The 21,949-nt window shown below is 37.6% G+C and overlaps 1 protein-coding gene and 1 long non-coding RNA gene across 5 annotated transcripts in view; one reads left to right on the top strand and one right to left on the bottom strand.

The window, feature by feature from the left end:
- tcf7 (transcription factor 7) overlaps window positions 1–17,685 on the bottom strand; it is a 64,640-nt gene extending 46,955 nt beyond the window's left edge. For all 4 annotated transcript variants that reach the window (XM_084386626.1, XM_084386624.1, XM_084386625.1 and 1 more), the window contains exons 1-3: window positions 17,315–17,685; window positions 17,167–17,233; window positions 16,119–16,222 (exon numbers count right to left, since the gene is read on the bottom strand). In XM_084386626.1, the coding sequence (XP_084242752.1) occupies window positions 16,119–16,222; window positions 17,167–17,233; window positions 17,315–17,503 (360 nt within the window). In that variant the 5' untranslated portion in view covers window positions 17,504–17,685. The remainder of the gene's footprint in view (window positions 1–16,118; window positions 16,223–17,166; window positions 17,234–17,314) is intronic.
- The window catches only part of LOC311276886, a 374,569-nt gene that overhangs the window by 338,479 nt on the left and 14,141 nt on the right, over window positions 1–21,949 (top strand). The window lies entirely within an intron of this gene.

Genomic DNA, 21,949 nt, shown 5'->3' with positions numbered 1-21,949 from the left:
AATCAGAGGAATCAGATCAGAGCAATCAGATCAGAGCAATCAGAGGAATCAGAAGAATCAGATCAGAGGAATCAGATCAGAAGAATCAGATCAGAGGAATCAGATCAGAGGAATCAGAAGAATCAGATGAGAGGAATCAGATCAGAAGAATCAGATCAGAGGAATCAGATCAGAGGAATCAGATCAGAGGAATCAGAAGAATCAGATCAGAAGAATCAGATGAGAGGAATCAGATCAGAGGATTCAGATCAGATGAATCAGATCAGATGAAAGCGTGGATCCGAGCCTCTGCTGTCATTCCTCCCGCTACAAACACTGCATCCCATTTGTCCTGTGGTCGGAGCATTGTCTGATGAGGATTTGTACTGTAAATATGTGGTTTTCTGTGCAAGAAACCGGACCGGCTCTGGATATTCCTTCCCCCTGCGTCCCATAATTCCCGCTGACTTCCCCGAGCCAGAACACTAATGGAGAGCAGCTCCTGCAGGGAAAGCTCTGTCTGAGACACACGAGCGCGGTGAGGAAGACCAGCGCTCCATTACAGCAGAAACATGGGAAAGAGTCGCACAAAGAACTGCGGATATGACTTTTCCTGCTGGGACTCGCTGTGGGGAGACATGATCCACTGCGCACCTCTTCATCCTCATCTTCATCATCCTCAATCATATTCCTCATCTTCACCATCCTCATAATCATCTTCTTCATCCTCAATCATCTTCCTCATAATCATCTTCCTTATCTTCATCCTCATCATCATCATCCTCATCCTCATCATGTCAGGCCGCTGATCTCTACACTGCAAAAAAATGCTCTTCTTACTCAGTATTTCTGTCTTGTTTCCAGTCCAAATAACTAAAAGTTCTTAAAAATCAAGATGCATTTGATAAAGTAATAAAATGCCATAAGATATTATGTTTTGTTTTGTGGGGAAATAAATCAAAATTAAGTTGTTGCTTAAAAAAAGCAAAATGATCTGCTGATGGGGTCAGAAAAAATTATCTTAATTCAAATGGACAAGATAATTTGTTCATACCCCATTGGCAGATCATTTTGCTTGTTTTCAGCAAAAACTCAATTTTGATTTATTTCCCCAGAAAACAAAACATAATATCTTATGGCATTTTATTAATCTAGTAAATGCATCTTGATTTAAGAATTTTTAGACATTTGGACTGGAAACAAGATTAAAAATACTAAGTAAGAAAATATTTTTTTGCAGTTGTTTAGCAGGTTTGTTCATAGATAAGCTTTCTTTAATATGACTTCACACAAGCACATTGGTGCGGCAACACATCATTACACAAGAACATTCAGTAATTCATCTAATTCAAGTGTATTTACACATGCACATGGATATAATTAAAAGCTAATTGAATTTTAAACACATTATTTATCTTTTTTTTAATTTTTTTTATTATGTGCCCAATTCTGATTTTATTATATTATTTTCTCATGCTTTCACCAATAAAGAAATACACCAGTTTAACGGTGTGTTCAACCCGGTTATGCGGCGACATTTCCCTAACGAAAAATGAAGGTTTGATCTTTCTGACATCATAGTTAAATAATCAAACCACATGATTCAAGGCATTATAAACATATTTGAATGCATTAATTATGCCTTGTAATGCACTGTATGATCTCATGAATAATTGCAACCACAGTTATAATACATTAAAATACTTATCTATTAATTAAACACACCTTTAGAAAGTATAATGCATTAAACCACATTAACACAATGTGTCTAACACAATTCAGACACCAGATATAATTTTTTATATTTCTTCACTAGTGTGATCAGGACACTATAGTTCATTTCTGTAAGTGAGGAGAGCAAAAATAAAGTAAAGTGTGACATATTATACCCAAATATTCTTCATACAGCGACTACCAGTAACTTTGGGACCAAATATGATTCGGACACTTTGAGCTGATCATGTTTTGCTGAAGTGTGTTTTCTTTAATTGCTAATGCTCTTTTCACACACAGACTGAACACAATGAAGCATTGCTTGGTGACTGGTTGAGCTAAACTGGTATTATCTAATTGGGTAGTTAAATTTAACATAACATAATTCATGTGTGAGACAGTCTAACAGAAGGACGGACAAAACCAGTCAAATATCAACTGAGTTCTGCTCATATTTCATTACCATTTTCTAAACTATAGCGAATAAACTGTGATAATGTGAGAGATGTTGAAGGTGTCTGAATAAATGTTGGTTTGACTGTATAATACATTTTAACTTTTATTTATGAAAAGATATAGTGCATTAACATATACTATAATGCATTATAAAGGTTTTCATAATGTAAGGGCTTTAAGTAAAGAAAAAGAAAAGAAAAACAATGTTTCACAGGTCTAATGTCATGGGGTTGAAGCTCACCCCGAATGTAACGGTTGACAAAACATCAAAGCTTTGGTACAATAATAACCATTTGTAATATTTAAGAATCGGACAAAATTTCTCAAAAATGTCATGTTTTATTAAACACGTATTACTTAAAGACTGAAATGGTATATTCTTGTAAAATGTTCTCCAGTAATCTTGGTTTTATTTACAACTTTGAAAAAAATGTTAGTTTAGTAGAAACCTGATTATAACCCTTAGAATTACTCTATTGAGATTGCACTTCTGTGTGGTAAACATTAATCTGGATTTATTAACATCCACTAACGCTGCGTTTGATCTAGTAATGCAAAATAATAGTAAGTCAGTGAAAGTTTCCATCGTGTCTTCTGTGTTTGCAGGGTTGCTTTGTTTTTCAGGTGAGGAGAGAAGGCTCGGTCTGGTCTCATTTTCCATGGTAAACCACAAGATCTTACCGCACACAACTGTACTCAAACAACCAAACATACACAAAGCCTTGAGCAAGCGAAGAAGATCTGTCAAAAACACGCCCACCCACCCTCCACATCCCCAGACTCGACGCGACGGACACTCGCAGCGAGGCTTTTTCCCGATCCTTTCATCAGAACGTTGGGCTGGAAAGGATATAATTAAAAGCAGAAGTCGGCATAAATTAACACAAGAGTGCGAGGGTCTGAATCAAAACCAAATACGGTCATATTTTGGATCTTTAACCCTCAGAACAAGCAGGGACGACACAGTCTGGGGATGATCTCATCCCGCTGTAAATCACACCGGAGATGAACTTCATCTGCCATTAAACAACAGGGAGTCTCTTCAAACGCACTCGGATCTTTCTGAAGCTTCACTTCCACTCGTGAATCACACGAACACTCCTGAAAATAAAGCTTTTTCACAGGCATCAACTGATCCATGAGGAGCATCGGGCGGTCGCGGCTCATATAGTCTGATATAGTGGGAATATGGAGGGAAAAACAGCTCAAACGGAGCAAAAATATGCAATTTGGTGCAGAAATATGTGCAAAAGGAAAGATGAGATTTCTGATGCTTGCTTGTAAATCAATGAGATATTTATAATAGCGTAGCAGATACTCACATAAAATGCATTGAAATATCAATATCTGCTAATAATGTCTTAGTAAGATGATATTTTTAAAACATAATGCAATGCAATACAATGATGATGGAGAGATTAACAAATAAACCTTCCTCAAAAGCATTATGATCATATTTGATTCTCATGATTTCTCTAAAAAATTATGTATGATATTCTGAAATTTAAGACGTCAGTCTGAAATATTACTAACAATATTAAACAATATTCCTTGATATAAATCAGTGCAGATTTGACGGCAGAAACGCTCGAGCTGAAGGAGGACGATTGTACAATTACACTAAAAGACTTTTACGTGATAAAACAATCTAAAGGCATGTGGTAGATTGTGTGCGACAGGTTTTTTTCAGCAAAGTTTTGATCATATTAGAGGCATTAGAAATGTGCAGGCTTTATAGGGTTAACATTTCCATTGCACAAAAAGGTTTTTATAGTGGAAAAAGGGGGAATTTTCGGAAACACTTTACACTGTTCATTAGTTAACATGAACTAAGAATGAACAACACTTCTTCCGCATTTATTAATTTCAACATTTACTAATACGTTTGTTAATGCACTGTGAACTAACATTAACAAAGATGAATAAATACAGTAACAAATATATTCCTCATGGTTAGATCATGTTAGTTCAACTAAAGTTAACTAATGAAAGTGTCACCGAATATAAATTTTTCAAATATTCTTGACACCAGGAACAAAGGATCTTTTAAGGACTTTGGTTCTTCCATTGCTTTGCCACGAAACCCCCCTCCCCCCAACAACATTACGAGCTTATCCAACAGTCCCTCGTTTTAAAGCTCGATTCCTATAGGCGTGAATCGCGTTGGTTTTCGGACCCTGGAAACGTCGGCCACCGTCTACGCGCCTCAGAGCTCTCTGGCAGTGAAACGGTTAAGGAAGAAAAACGTGCCTTCGCCTTCGACTGTTTAAAGTCGTTCTCGACGAGGTGCACCAGGTGCGCCGCGTGGTTACAGCCTCAGTGTTTACTGCTGACTCCCTTCCGCAGGAGAGCAGCTTCACACCTTAGTTACTCCACAGCCCTACGCCCACACCTTCTCCGAGCCATCAGATAAGACGCAGACGGAGGGAAACACTCGCGTTCTCCTCCTCCAGCAGCTCCTGCAGCGTTTGCATGGTAGTAAAAGTGCAGTTGCACAAATACTCACAGGCATAACCACAGCACACCTCACCTTCACTCCACTCTCACTGAGACAGAGAAACCTCGCTGAGATCACCCAGCACAGGATGTAGGATGTATGTCAGCGGCATCACACACACACACACACACACGCACACACGCGTGTGCATGTGCGCTGATGAAAACAAACAGTTTAAAAGAAGTGCTAAATTCACCATTGCCGTCATGTAGCAACATGATTGTTGTAGAAGCGGGGGGTTTCCCTGAAATTGTTCACATCTTACAAGAGAGCTTTACTTTTGAGATTGTCATTATGCTCCTTTTTTCTTTTTCCTCGAGATCCAAGAAGACCTTGTTCTGGGTCCCACAAGCGGAGAGCTATTTTTAGCGGCGAAATGCTTTCCAGTTGGCTTCAGACGATCATAAGAGGGGGAAAAACCGCACAGAAAACCACGTTCCATAAGGGAGCGGGCAGCAGATCTGGGATCTCCCTACTCTCACAGTGATCAGTTTGTGGCGACGGCCCGGCTGAAATGAACATCTATATTTCCACAACTGCAGCAGTTGCCAACATCCCCGCTCGTTACGCTCAATATTCCCCAATCCCGTGAGCAACACGTGTCCAACGGCTTCTGAGTGACGCTCCGGACGCCAAGGTTTTCTGATGCCTTCACAATAAATGCTTAGTTTTATTATCACAGATAATGCAATGCAATACATTTGCGAGATTCAGTTCCTCAAAAGCCTGATGATCATATCTGATACTCATGATTTTTCTAAAAGATTATGTCTGGATAATCAAGTAAACCGAAGCTGCGTCAGTCTGAAATATTACTAACAATATCAAAGTTATTCTTATGTTTACTAGATAAAAATCAGTGCAGATTTGACAGCAGAAACACACGAGCTGAAGGAGGACGCTTGTACAATTGTACTAACTTGAGAAAAGAGTTAGGGATGCAACGATATGAAACGTTTGGCCGATAACGATAACCGATAATTCTTTATATTTGAAAGCCGATAACCGATATACTGGCCGATAAATCTAAAATCCAAGTTTTTATATAATTAGTGAGAGCCTGATTGCAAAAACAAAGTCTGACCATTAAAATCCCGAACACACAATTATAATGTTCTTCTCATTATAATGTTATGTAGCCGATATGTCAGACTTGTGCTGCACATGTTGCATTTAACTATCATATTTCAAGCATTTCAATAACGTCATGTTGATCAGTGCGCATCTGAAGAGTCTCAGCTGAAGGAAATAATACATTATTTATCAGCTTTAATATATCTGCCAAATTTTCTTACCGGGTCGATAACGATAACATTAAAAATGAACATATATCAGCCGATACCGATATGGTGGCCCATATATCGTGCATCACTAGTTTTACTATCAAAGATAATGCAATGCAATACAATCATGAGATTCAGTTCCTCAAAAGCCTGATGATCATATTTGATACTCATGATTTTTCTAAACAATTATGTCTGTATAATCAAGTAAACCGAAGCTGCGTCAGTCTGAAATATTACTAACAATATCAAAGTTATTCTTATGTTTACTAGATAAAAATCAGTGCAGATTTGACAGCAGAAACACAAGAGCTGAAGGAGGACGATTGTACAGTTACACTAAAAGACTTTTACTTGATAAAAGAGTTAGGGATGCACTGATATGAAAAGTTTGGCCGATAACGATAACCGATAATTCTTTATATTTGAAAGCCGATAACCGATATATTGGCCGATAAATCTAAATCCAAATCCAAATATTTATATAATTTTTGAAAGCCTGGTTACAAAAACAAAAGTCTCACTATATCCCAAGCAGAAAATTATAATTGTGTTCTCATTATAATCTTATGTAGCCGATATCTCAGACTTTTGCTGCACATGTTGCACTACTTTACTGTATTTTCCTTTTTCTAAGTGATTCTAATCATATTTCAAGCAATTCAAAACCATCATGTTGAACAGTCGCATCTGAATAGTCTCAGCTGAAGGAGATAATACATTATCAGCTTTAATATATCGGCCAAATTTTCTTATTGGGCCGATAACGATAACATTAAAAATGATCATATATCGGCCGATACCGATTTGGTGGCCGATATATCGTGCATCCCTAATAAGAGTCTAAACGATCAATCAGATGACAGATTGATTGAGGACAACAGGTATTTCAGCTGAAGTTAGTGCACAATATGAACTTCAAATACAAGCTTTACATACGATGATTAACTTAAACAACAATGTAGATAAAACTGAGATTGGGACGATGTGGCCATGTGTTTCTCAGTATTTCACAGATCAGGACACACTAGAGAGAGCTGGTGTGATAGAGATTGTCATCGTGAAGGAAGTAGGTTAGTCAGCTTTACCCTTCTCTTTAACCTCTGTCCCAAAACACACACACAGTAAACAACAAGTGATGATGACAACAGCAAGTGATTTGAGTACCAAGAAACCACACGAACAGCCTTTCATGATAAACGTAACATTAGTGGCTCCTGGTCAATATGATGCCAATATACAAATGATGCAACAAAGAGACATGCGATAAAACTACAACTGTAAAAAAAAGTAGTCTGTTTTATTGACCTGATACTCCAGTATTTGTTCAAAACAAACAATTTTACGTTGCACAATGTTATGCAAGTTCCCAGCATGCACTGCAGCTTGAAATGATGTGGTAACTCTTATTAAATATGGCTTCATTTATGCTGCTGCGGTCACTGTTAGTTGGCTGATTAAGGGTTCAGAGATCATATCTTCACTGAATTAACATCTGTTGATCATCAGCGTGTGTTTAGGAATATGTGCGTCTCATCGTTCAACTGTTGGGTTTAATATATTTGTCCATGTTTGCCTCAGATCATCATGTAGTTGGCTTTGAAAATCAAACATACAGGTAGAAGATGCTAAACACTCTTTATTTGCCATGGAATAATTACATGTTACTCATTAGCTGAACAAACGTATTGTCAGTTGTTAGTTGAGTTAACTTAAATTGATTGCATCCGGTTTCCTTGTTTTGTTTTTAAGTTCGGGCAACTTTTTGTCGGTGTGAAATCAAATGAACCACACAATAGTTACAAACTGCAGATCTACGAACAGACTTAAGACAACGACACTACAGATTATATGATCAGTTTGAGATCAATCATCTTAAAGCGACAGTTCACCCAGAAACCCATGTGACTCACTTTCTTCAGCTGAATATAGAAGGACATATGGTAACACTTTCAATGAAGTCCATGCTTATAAATAAGTATAAATGGGGCTATAATTCATTATAAGTAAGTATTACTATTTTATAAATATATTCATAATTACTCAGAACATCATGCATTTGCTTTTTCAATGTGCATGTTCATAATCCATCATACACAAAGTATAAACGGATCTATAATTCATTATAAGCATGGTCTTTATTGAAAGTGTTACCGAACATATTTTAAAGGTCCAAAAAAAAAGAAAAGTTTTGGAACGGGGAGCGAATAACCATGTGTTCATCATTACCAAAACTGCAATATTTACACTTCTACATCCACACACACACACGTTCGTTTACTCGAGTCTTTAATCTCGCACGCTCACGATCGACAAACACGAGACGTCACGTTTCACATCTGTGATGTAACAGAGTCGTTCATGACATCACAGAGCGGGTGATCTCGGTCTTTTCCCCTCGTAAACGCACAGCCGGAGCAGAAGAGCGGGATCTGGGAGTTGCGGGACACGCTGAGTTTGTCCCACAGGAGTGTGTGCTCTTCCACCGGGGTCAGCCAACGCCCCCAGCACCCGAATTAGTGCCGGGCCAGACCTACTGGAGCCTCAGCAGCCACAGGGGCGGCACACATGTGTGTGTGATCACACTCGCATCTGATACACATCTACCAGCAGCACTGCCACAGCTGGGTACAAGCACACATACACACACTCACTCACTCTCACAAACCCAACCCCTAAACCTACCCATCACACACACACACACACACACTATCCCGACCCCTAAACCTACCATCACACACACACACTCACACACACTCACACACACTCACACACACTCACACACACTCACACACACACACTCACACACACACACACTCACACTAACCCGACCCCTAAACCTACCCATCACACACACACACACACACACACACACACACACACTATCCCGACCCCTAAACCTACCATCACACACACACACACGACCCCTAAACCTACCCATCACACACACACACTATCCCGACCCCTAAACCTACCCATCACACACTCACACACTCACACACTCACACACTCACACACTCACACACTCACACACTCACACACTCACTCACTCACTCACTCACTCACTCACTCACTGCCGTCCCACAGATCAGTGGGAATCAATGATTTAACATTATGGAAAACTGAGCAATTCACCAATGACTGGACGGATCAAACTCATCTAGGACACATCAACAGACTTAGAGCAGGACTCAAACCTCGTCCTAATTAACCAGGTTTGTTCGCCACTGCAAGCGGTAAATGAATATTACAACATAAAAGTATGTTTACAAGAATTAATATTCAGTGATATTATCGGCTAGATAATGATGCTTTGCATCATCAACACTATTATTGAACTGACTTGAGCTGAATAACTATCATCTTCTTCAGAGATGCTTTATAGTTGAATGATAATTGGTTTCGTTAGTGAAGAACTTGAACACTGGCATTTGCCAGTTTATTACTGTAAAACAGCTTGTATAAATCTATAGAAACTTGATGTAGAGTAAGAAGAGATCATTTTGTGCTATAACAACTAAATTAGCTAAAGTTTCAATTTATTTCCTTTAACACATTGGCTGGTGCATCATCAACATCCTACACATGCTAATCTTATAATTACAAGTTAAAGTGAATGCACATTATTCTTAAAGAGGCCCTATAATCACAAAGGCTCTACTAGAACAGGTTTTCCTGCTTGAATGTTGATTATTCTCCTCATATTCTCCATTGTTGCGGCTCCTCTCTTCCCAGTCTGTCAGTAACGCTCTGTTTACTTCCTGTCTCTATGAAGCCCCTCCTTCTGAAAAGCACACTGTGCTCTGATTGGTCGGCTGGATCAGTGTGTTGTGATTGGTCGAGCGCTTTGTGTGTGTTTTGGGAATGCCCCGCCCCTTACCATAACCGCCAGTTTAACACACTACTAACTAACTCAACCGGGCCCCGCCCCTTTATTCTGCAAATGAATTATTGTGTGTTTTTGTGTCTCTTTAATGTGTGCCAGATCTCAGTTCATCTCTTCCTCTACTAGTTACAGCAGCAAATAAACATCAGTGAACATCAGAAGGAATGTTGAAAGATACAGAACAACTTACATCTCATGTAATCGATCAATCAGTGTTTCAACCACCGAAAAACAGCTTGTGAACAATAAATGTCACATAACGTCACATTTACCTCAGAAAAGCCATTCAACGTCCATAAACTAAGGTGAGCAGACGTTCCCTTTTTACAGCAAAACAACCCACAAACCCACATTACAAAAAGGCCCGCCCAACATACAGCAGCAGTCATGTGGTGATTATTTTCACCAACAGATGGCGCTGTGAGCTACGCTGACTCTACTGGACGCACGCCGCTAATTCATGAAGAACGTAAGCTGGATGAGCGCAGAGCACCATTATCGTATATTATTACACGGCGCTGTGGAATACTTGATTCTGATTGGTCAATCGCTCCATCCAGCGGTGTATTATTCCCAGATAACAACCTCTGAGAACAGAAACACAGGCTCATCCGGGTCACTGGACTCATCAGCGCTATACACTCACTAGGAACGGGTTTTCTTCGTGGTGGAAGTTTTGCGTTTGGTGAGCTAATAAAATATTAAAACTCAGTCAAATCAATATTTGTGTACAGTTATTTAATTATGCCATCCAGTATCGTGGACTCACTCGCTCTCTTGTTTCATACAAATGCAGTGGCGGCCATTTTGTGACTATTGTTTTGTACACTGTTGGATTATAAGATATAAACAGGTACGGTTTTAAAACAGTTTAATCTGAAATCTCTAATCCTCATAATTATTTATGTGGTGAAATGCAGTGTAATAAGTGTATGACTGTATACCGTATCTCTTAAATGTCCGTCTAGTTGAAACTGCTCTCTCCGCGGAAGCTTTACGTTTAAAAACTTCATAAAATATTGTGTCTAATTATTTACTTATGTGGCAAATATCCGTGTAATAAGTGTGATAATGTACATCCAGCCGGTTGTTATCTCAGAATAAACCCCTTCAGGCTGATGAAGACCTGATCCTGATCACCCCGTCAGGGTTTATTCTGAGATAACAACCGGCTGGATCTACATTATCCCTTACTTATCAAAAAGAAACAGCGTTTTTGCTTTCAAGGTAGTAACATACTAACTATTCATGTTAAATTACAGTAATAATGTTAGTATGTGCTTTATAACAGGGTCTCAACAGGATTTTAAAAGTCCACAAAAGTTCTGCAGTCACAACGCAGATATTTCCACACATCTTAACAATATACTATAATATACAATATTGTAAACTAAACATTTACACTTGCAACAAATACATTTGCAGAATACACACACTTTCTGCTTAAAATAAGCCTGAAATGCAAATAAACAAGCCCAAATAAGAATAGTAAGAGTCATTAAAGCACAAACGTAACAAAACATTCAAAAAAAGTTTGACTTTCTGTATTCAGAAAAATGAAATGAAAATATTAACTAAAATTCTAAAATATTTGTTAAATAGTTTTATTTATCATATTTACGTTGTTTTATTTTTGTAATATGTTTTTGTAAAGTCATAATTTTGATATATTATTGTTTTGAACTGATTGCTATATACTATTCATTTTCTACTGCTTGGCTATTTAGGCTACTATTCATTTTCTTTTCATTGTTTTTTTGTGAGTGCAAAATAATAATCAAACTAAATCATAATAATTATTAATGTTATTAATAACATAGGGAACCCACAACAATTAAAAAACAAAAACTGTATGAATTGAATATATACTAGAAAGGATAAATTAATATATGCACTATATATTTAGTTAACCTTCATTATTGAATGCATGTTTGCATACATCTGTCATGAAAAGTTATGACAGCCACTGAAATACATTTTGTTTCAACAACAAATTGAAGTAGAAACCTTTTTATCACTGTGTGCGATTTAAAACTCAATTTTAGTGTTGATTACTATATCTAAAAGTAACTAGCAATTGAGTTTGGACTAATTTGTTGCTAATTTTAACCTTTATCATCAATGTACCAACTGACAGAGTTCCCCATACTCTATGGTTCACAAACCTAGATTGTATTCTGAAGAAAAACATCCAAGTGACTATATATAGATCCAATTGAGATCAGAATCGAATCAAGAGCTAGTGAGTCGTGGTAAAAACTGTGCAGTACGCGTTTGTTCATGACATCCCTGCAGTGATTGTCTTTCAGTGACTTTCCTACAGGACGTCTGGAGAACGGGTCGGGGGAGAACGACTCCACACACACACCTGGGTGAGAACGAGCCGGCTCACCTCTCACACTCATCTACAAGACAAAACACCCGCTCGCATCACACATGCGTCACTGCCTGGGTCTCGACTGACTGACTGCCAGAAACTAATAGGTTGCCTTGAGGTGGGGGATTTTCTTTCACTTTTAGTGTGGGCTGATTCATTAAGAGAGAGTCTTGACGACAAGACGTACAGTAGCACAAACACCGATATGAAACAGCATCAGTCTGGATCTCAAACTGGTAAACTCAGAAAGAAATCTTCAGACTGTGAGAGATATGAAGAAGTGGGAGTCTTCAAATAAATCCTGCTTTGCTTACGATTCAATTGGACTCATTTTTCCTTCGCTTCATTAAAGATGGCTGAAGTGTTGTCACAGAAAATACGTTTCCTGACAAGACAATTGGTCGAATCAACACTGTCCAACATCAAATCAACATGATTGCTTAAAATGATAACTATAAAATATTTAATTCTGGATTCAGGCACAGAAACTGCGCAAGTTAAAATTACAAATGACTTACTTTTAGCTTCTGACCAACGCTGTATCTCAATACTAGTTTTAGTGCTGTGTTCGACACTATAGATCATAAAATAATCTTAGACCAACTACAACATTGCACTGGTATTCAGGGACAAGCATTAAGCCTATCACACTGTTATCATTTTGTCTATTTAAATGGGGAAATAAAATATAACGTCAGTAAATTATGGAGTGCCACAAGGATCTGTTTTAGGCCCTTTGCTATTTAATACATATGCAGCTACTTGGTGATATTATAAGAAAACATGGAATTAGTTCCCACTGTTATGCCAATTATACTAAGTTACATATCAGTCTGGAGCTCAAACAAAACCTCTCAATGTGATAAACTCAGACTGTGAGTGATATGAAGACGTACGAGTCTTAAAATAAATCCTTTTGATTCATTTGGACACATTTTTTTGTCGTCACCGAATGGAGGCACAGAAAGACAGAGTCTGTATCTCAATGCTAGTTTTAGTGCTGCGTTCGACACTATGGATCATAAAATACTGCTAGATTGACTACAAAATTGCACTGGTATTCAGGGACAGGCATTAAGCCTATCAGATTGCTACCATTTTGTCAATTTAAACGGGCAAAATCAAATCAAAGATAACGTCAGTAAATTACGGAGTGCCACAAGGGTCTGTTTTAGGCCCTCTGCTATTTTCAATATATATGCTTTATTTTATTATTTTCTTTTATATTCTATTATTTACTTGTTATCAATGTAAAGCTGCTTTGAAACAGACTTGCTGCCGCTTGGTAATATTATAAGAAAACATGGTTTCCATGGTTACGTCGATGATACGAAGTTATAAATAAGTTTGGAGCTCAAACAAAACCTCTCAATGTGTTAAACTCAGACTTGTGGGTGATATGAAGACGTATGAGTCTTCAAATAATTCCTTTTGACTCATTTGGACAAATTTTTAGAAGCACAGAAAATACATTTCCAGACAAGACAATAGATAGAATCAACACAGAGACACAATGTCCTCGTTTCACAGGGAAAATCAAACACCGAAACCCAGTCCAGTCGCTGGAGCTACTACATCATCTGCCTCACACCTTGATAAAAGTCCTCTTCATCTGAGAAGAATTTGCTCGACAGCCCTGACTTCAGGCGCTTGACATGTTTGAGCACGGCTCCGAGACGACTTAAACACCTGTCCTCTCTCTCTCTCTCTCTTTCTCTCGCGAGCGGTGGAACAGACACGACCACACCAATAATTACAGCTATAAACACCTGAGGGGATCCGACAGGTTTTGATAGTTTCCCAAATATTTCCGGCTCCATAAATAACTCTGCAGATTCGTCCGCAGGCGCTCGCTTCAAAGACCAAGGCCAAGTGGGGTCTGTTATCAATATTTGTATTTTAATACGAAGTTGGCGTGATTTAACCTCCGGCTAAAGGAGATCTGAGCTTTGAGCTTCAAGCACGCTTGCGACACGCGGTCATTGTGCCTCGAGTTTTCAGACCTACAACTTGCAAGCTTTCCAATGGCACACTGTGTCCGTATTGAAGTGGCAGAATGGGTTAATGAGCTTTTTTCTTAAAGAGGGTGTAATCCAGTGTCTGTTACTTATCGCCGTCAGTCAGAGCTGCTCTGGATGGATTATGACACAAAGCCAGTGTTCGTCTATTGTTTACTCCAAGAACAAGCCCTGAGCTTCGACTTCAATCCATCGCCAACACTTAAGGAGTTTAATTGTCAACTCAACAAGGGATTCCCGATGGTCGTGTAAAATCAGCAGCTTAGCTGTGCATTGTGGGTAAAGAGCTTGAATCAAGAACACAAACATCACTTATAATCTTCACTTTTTTGGCACTAGGAAAAATCCTCAAATTTGGAAGACCTTACAGTTTGCTTTTACGGAGGAAAAATCACTTGAATTCGGATGGGACTGATGAAAAGAGCGTTAAACAAATAATTTAAAAAAAGCACTAGTTGTGGCATAAACACTAATCATAACAACGTTTCCCGTATATGACGTCCCTGAACATTCATATCGACTCACTGAACAGCATTAAAAGTTGAGAAAAACCTGGAAGACGTTTCAAAAATGTCATTTCACAGCTATACGGGACTTTCACAAAGCCACCAAATCATCATCATTATCATTCCTACATATGCTTTCATAAAGACACAGTAGGGTTTTTGTTCAGGTTTTTGTGTGTGTATGTTGGTAAAACTGTGAACTTTCCAGTTGAAAAAAAAAAAAAAGCGCAAGATACAGAACTGATCAAGAACTGGTGTAATTACAGGCTTATAACTACACGTCAGGTGCGTTTCATAAGAAACCTTTTCAAGAGCTACAATCTGGATTCAGTTACTGTACACGTGTTTTTCTTCATAAATACACTATATCCACACAATCATGGCGAAAGACTTCAGACAAATGACAGAGTAATAAGCACGATTATACGCAAGTAGACCGTTCATTTTGGTCGACGGCATCAAGGTTCGCACACATGCACTCAAACACAATTGCATATGCATCAATGACTAAAGAACCACGTCCCAATAATACAATGACAATCAACACAAACGTGTGCATCATGACACACAAACTTCACGAGACGCGCATGCATTGCTGTAAGTTTGAACAGATCTAAAGCAATGTGAATGTCTACTGATCTTAAAGGGACATCTTACCTAAAGAATGATAGATACACAAACCTGTATGAGATATTTTGGGCGCCATTGACTTCCATAGTATGAAAGAAAACACTAGGGAAGTCAATGGTACCCCACAAATGTTTGGTTACCCATAATCTTCAAAATATCTTCCTTTGTGTTCAACAGAAGAAAGAAACTCATGCAGGTTTGAAACAACCCGAGGGTGAGTAAATGATAAATTTTTTGGGTGTACTGTCCCTTTAAGATAAAACACAATTAGATATTCATCAATGACTTAAAGAACCACGTCCCAATGATACAAGGACAAACAACACAAACGTGTGCATCATGACACCAAAACTTCACATGCATTGCTGTAAGTTTGAACAGATCTAAAGCAACGTGAACGTCTACTGAGCTTAAAGGGACAGTTCACCCATAAAAAAGTACTAATTTATTCACCCTATATTTTGGACACCATTGACCTCCATAGTATGAAAGAAAATACTATGGAAGTCATTGGTACCCCACAATTGTTTGATTACCCATATTCTTCCAAAATATCTTCCTTTGTGTTCACCAGAAGAAACTCATACAGGTTTGAAACAACCCGAGGGTGAGTAAATGATTCATTTTTGTGTGTGTACTGTCCCTTTAAGATCCGCATCAAAGGAATGGATGGAGTGGGATTCTCTTCTTCTAGTGTAATTACAGGCCTGTCTTCAGCTGTTCCCACACACACACCTGGACTCTAATGATCGAATCCTAATGGAAGAACTTACGGCTGGAGAGACGGGTCCGTTCGGGAGGTACGGCTCGGGAAGCATCAGGAACGGGTATCCAGAGTACGATGCCTTGTACATTCCACCATCGTGATGTTTGGGCACTGGAGAAAACGAGAGCGAGAACAACAATAAATCTCTGAACTTGTGAAAACTTGGTCTTTATGACCTCCAGAAACCCTCTTGTGTTGTACACGTATTTATAGCCGCTCTTGTAAAATACATAACGATGATCAATCACAGGTTCTCTTCAAAGCGGTTTCGGTTCTAAAACACAAATAACGGAAATAGATCAAACATGTTTGCGATAGACAAAAAAAAAAAGACTAAAAATGAGTCAACGGCGTATTTACTGATGCGGATTTCAGGTTTTCCCCGAGAAAAGTCCATCCGTTGCGTATCAGACGTAGATGAAAGTTTTTAATTTTCCCAATTAAAGACGCTTTAAATCAAGATGAATATTAAATGAAAACTATTTTTTACTTTAAGCATCGGTTTTGCAAACAAGAAACGTCGTCTGATTTAGCGCATTTCCGGAGACAGTTTTGTCTCTAAAAGCCACACGCACAGATTTGTGTAAATAAGGTCATACATACACACACACACACACACACACACACACACACACACACACACACACACACAGATTTGTGTAAATAAGGTCATACATACACACACACACACACACACACACACACACACAGATTTGTGTAAATAAGGTCATACATACACACACACAGATTTGTGTAAATAAGGTCATAAACACATACACACACACACACAAAACAAACAAGTTTGTGTGTGTGTGTGTGTGTGTGTGTGTATGTTTGAGTCTAAGTGTGTGAGTTTGATTGTGTGTGTTTGTGAATGTATGTGTGAAGAGTGTACAGTGTGTGTCTAAGTGTGTGTGTTTGTGTGTGTATGTGCATGTGTATGTGAGAGAGTGAGTGTATGTGTTAGAGTGTATAGTGTGTGTGTGAGTGTGTGTGTGTCTAAGTGTGTGAGTCTAAGTGTGTGTATAGCGTGTGTATAGTGTGTGAAGTCTCACCGTCGTCCAGATGTTCTCGTTTATCAGTGTAGATCCTCTGATCCTCCTGCTGTCCTCTTCTGATCACCTGCTCATTACAAACACACTTTATTTCACTCACACGAACATCATCCACAGCACACACACACACACACACACACACACTTACGGCAGGGTGCGTGTTGTTCTGGCTGATCTCGGACTCGTTGACCAGAGATGACTTGAGATCGGCCAGGTCTCTCTCCGTGAACGCGCTCTCGCGGATCTTCTCCTCGTGATCTCCTCCTTCATCTTTAAACGCGATCATCTCATCATTCGCCCCGAGATCATCTCCTCCTCCGCCGTTCAGCTGCGGCATACTGTACTCTACCAGACAACTTTACTAATCTACTTCTGAGTGTTGTTGTTGTCGTTGTTTTGCGCGCTCGGATGAGCGTTGGAGACCCGCGCGAGAGAGGAAAACTTCTGTGTGCTGTGACGAGCCGCGCGCGACTTGAAAGTAACAAACAGTCGCGCTTTAGAACAGCGAAGATCAAAGAGACCGACGCGTGATTGACAGCTGAAATGAGCCGAGTGGGGGGGCGCTCTTAAAGGGACACGACACTTTTGAGTTTCAGGGCTTTTTTTGATGGAGATCGTAAGAAACTATTATATACACACGAATAAAATGCAAAAAAAAAAAAAAAAAAATGGAAAGCATTTAAAGAGGGATGTAAAAGATAAATATTTTAGACCATCTTAATTATTAAGAAACATGGGTTTCGCTTCACTGAAATATAAAGTGACAATTGATTGAGGTAAAATGAGCCAGAATGAACCCATCATCAAAGAGTTTAGTGTGTTTTTTAGCGATCGAGCAATAAACCAAGACAAAGAGCTCCAGTTTTCCTTGAGAAGAATTTCTTGAAGTTAGAAGAGATTTTCTCTTTTTACTATGGTTTATTGGCATAACATATTTTTTGGATGTTTATATTGGCAAAGTAATAATAAACATCACAACATTTTTATATAATTTATTTTATTATAAATTATAAATATAATTTTAGAAGAAATATGTAATATAAAAATATTCTGAATGTATTGAAACAGCCTGTATATCAACACCCAATTACATGTTACTACAACTAATTACCCATAGAAGTTACTACACAAAATAATGCCATACTAAATATACATATGCTGATCAGACTTGGTGAAAAGTATGAAGTTGTTTGTCAAACCCAGAGCGATCACCTTCTTGTGCATGACTTATTTTTTTAGTTTGGACTCTTTTTTCAGTGTTGAGTTTTAATGGGAAATAATAATAATAATAATGATGGCTTCCTTCATTCCTCCCCATGCTGTGCAATAATATCTGGGTACATTTACTGTCATGATCTACAGCTGGGAATAAGAATTAAATACAAACACAAATGTGTCTGGTATTTGCATAAGGCTGCATATTTATACAATATCTTCCATGCATATTAATAAATGGATTAAAAATGGCCTCTTTAATGCATGCAAATCTAAATTATAAATGAGACCTTGTTTATTTGCCTTGATTAAATATAGACAGCTGCTAATCATGGAAGCAGTTTTTCCACATCGTTTTCCTAATGATTTCTCAGTGTTTTCCACCGTCCTGAGCTGATATTTGCATGCCGTCAGTCGGACGGGGTCGAGTCAGATTTAGGGATTTCTCCTCGGCTTGGCCTAGATCATTTCTTTATCTTCTGCACAGACTTCAGGTGTCAGAAGTGTATAATTTACCATTTTCGAACAAAGCCACAGGGGCAGGAAACGCAAAACTAACACGTTCACTGAGCAAAAGTTGATGTTTGCAAGGCTTGTTCATGATGGTGCACATAACATATTGTCTCAAAACCTCAACATAATCTTTATCTTTCACTATAAGTCCAGATTTTGAAGAGATGAAGAGTTAAAAACACATGCGAGCACAACACAACACCATCAGGCTGCGTTTCAGGCTTTGATGGTTTCCAGGATAAATGCAGATCCTAAAAATTACATACTGTGCTTCCTAAATAATCTCCAGGCGCATTTAAGTAGCAAACTAATTAAATCACATCCTTTAACTGAGGTCGAGCCACATGTAAAGAACCCGTCGAGCTCCAGCCACCGAGTGTTTTACTGGACACACCCTTCAGAGTTTTCCATGATGAGGTTTTGAATTATTAAGAAACAGGATGATTTTATTGAGGATCATATTCTCCATCATGCTGTGTGTGTGTGTGTGTGTGTGTCACGTGTGTGTTTGGTGTTGATGTCGAAGAACTTCATGTGTTGGTTATCACAGGGGTCGTCGGTGTCAGGAGAGAGAGACCTGCTGTTGTAACTCTCTCTCTCTCTCTCTCTCTCTATTCAAGATTCAAGATTCAAATAGCTTTATTAGCATGGTGAAAGAAATCTTTACATTTCCAAAGCATTAATAACACTATACAATAATAAATTAATAAATTAATAAATTATTAATAATAAAATATGAATAATGAAGAAAATAAATTAACATGAAAATAAGCATAGTAATATATTTTTTTTAATTTTCTAATATTTATAACAGTGTTATAAATATTCTCTCGCTCTCTCTCTCTCTCTCTGTCACTCCCCAAAAAAGTAATTATTTAATTATTTAAAAAAAAAATTTGTGTATATGTTTTTGTAAATCTTTTGTAATAATAGCGAGTCAGTTGTAATAATAAAGGTGAACTTAATCCTCTCTCTCTCTCTGTCTCTCTCTCAAGATTAAAATAGCTTTATTAGCATGGTGAAAGAAATATTTACATTGCCAAAGCATTAACAACACTAATAAATAAATAAATAAATAATAATAAAACAATAATGAAGAAAAAAAAATTACCATGAAAATATTTTTCATTTTTTTTTTTTAATCTTCTAATATTTATAACAGTGTTATAAATACTCTCTCTCTCTCTCTCTCTCTCTCTCTCCTCTCTCTCTCTCTCTCTCTCTCTCTCTCTCTCTCTCTCTCTCTCAGGAAACAAAGGGGCTTGTTAATGCAGAGACTTGCCTGAGCCTTTGATGTGAAGCACAACCATTCAAGCCTCTCTCTCTCACACACTCGCACACACACACACACACACACATACACACCGATATACGCTCATCTGCACACGCGCTCATAACACATTAATGAAAAAGCATAATGTTTGTGTAAAGCGAGTCGCGGGTTCTATTTTCAGACTCGCGAGATCGGCGCGGCCGCGCGCGCAGGAGCACGAGCTGCACTTCTGCAGATTTACCTCAGTGGAAACTTCAGTTTACAACAGCCTTCACGAACTCTAACGAACATTGTTTCTCATGCAATCTCAACTTTTTCCATGCACTCGCTTTTTTTGGTTGTTTGATTTTTAATGGAAAAGGGTTCAATTCACTGGTAACACTTTACAATAAGGTTCATTAGTTAACATTAGTTTGCATGCACTCATAATGACCTGCACTTATGCAGTTTTTATTCATCTTTAATGTTAATTTAATGTTAATACTTTATTAAAATCTTGCTAACATTAGTTAATGCACTGTGAACTAACATGAACAGCTGGGTTTCTAACAAAGATTAATAAATACAGTAACAAATGTAGGTAACACATGGTTACACTTTATTTTAAGGTGTCATTGTTACACTGTAATTATATATTTAAGTACTGAGTAATATTAAGTAACTACATGTACTTAATAGGGTTAGGGTAGGATTAGTGTTTAGTTAAAGGTTAGTTGCATGTAATTATGCATAATTTACTGTTATTACTATGATAAGTAACATATGTAACAAGGACACTGTAAAATAAAGTGTTACCCACTTTATTTTACAATGTCCTTGTTACATTGTTACATAGTAATAACAGTAAATTATGCATAATTACATGCAACTAACCCTTAACTAAACACTAATCCTACCCTAACCCTATTGTATGTTGTTAATTAATACTTAGTACTTAAATATATAATTACACTGTAACAATGACTCCTTAAAATAAAGTGTATTGCTCATGGTTAGTTCATGTTAGTTAATACATTCATTAATGTTAACTAATGAACCTTATTGTAAAGTGTTACCAATTCATTCTTCCTTGGTTTCATTTGACAAAGTAAAATACTAAATCAAGTTCCTATATCTACCACCCTTATTAATTATACAAATTATAATAATACTTACTGACATCAGTTCACAGCGCCAAAACTCTTTATTGTATAAAAAGACACTGAAATGTATTAAAATCCCCATGAACAATATGCAAGAACAAATACTGTGACAGATGAATTGATGTTTGCACAATTACAGGGTTAAAGTTGCATTGTTTTATTTGCATTTATCATTCTTCCTCTGCTTTACCATTTATCATCAGATCAGAGCTGAGAACGGAAAGCAGTGGCTTTAAATTAAATGTCATATTTTTAGCATGAAAGTATAATTACAAACTTTTGTAGCAGAAGTGTCAGTCATGTAATGTAATCTGAATCAGAAAGAGCTTTGCATCTTTACAGAAATGAGCTTCCAGTGCAGTAAAAAAAGAATATAACACAATAATAAAGAATAGAGGATACAATTAAATATAATACACTACAGTAATACAAATATAGAAAATTATTGACAGATTTATGAATGCACTATTTACAGATGTAGTTATGTGCAGATTTAAATGTGAACGTGTGACACCCTAAGAAAATTCAGTAACGCTTTATTTTAAGTGTCATTGTTACAGTGTAATTATCTATTTAAGTACTGAGTAATATTAAGCAACTACATGCACTTACTATAGGGTTAGGGTTTGGTTGAGGGTTA

Source organism: Rutilus rutilus, assembly GCF_951802725.1.
Source record: "Rutilus rutilus genome assembly, chromosome: 18".
In the NCBI taxonomy this organism is placed as follows: Eukaryota; Metazoa; Chordata; class Actinopteri; order Cypriniformes; family Leuciscidae; genus Rutilus; species Rutilus rutilus.
This window is presented reverse-complemented; position numbering and strand designations above follow the sequence as displayed.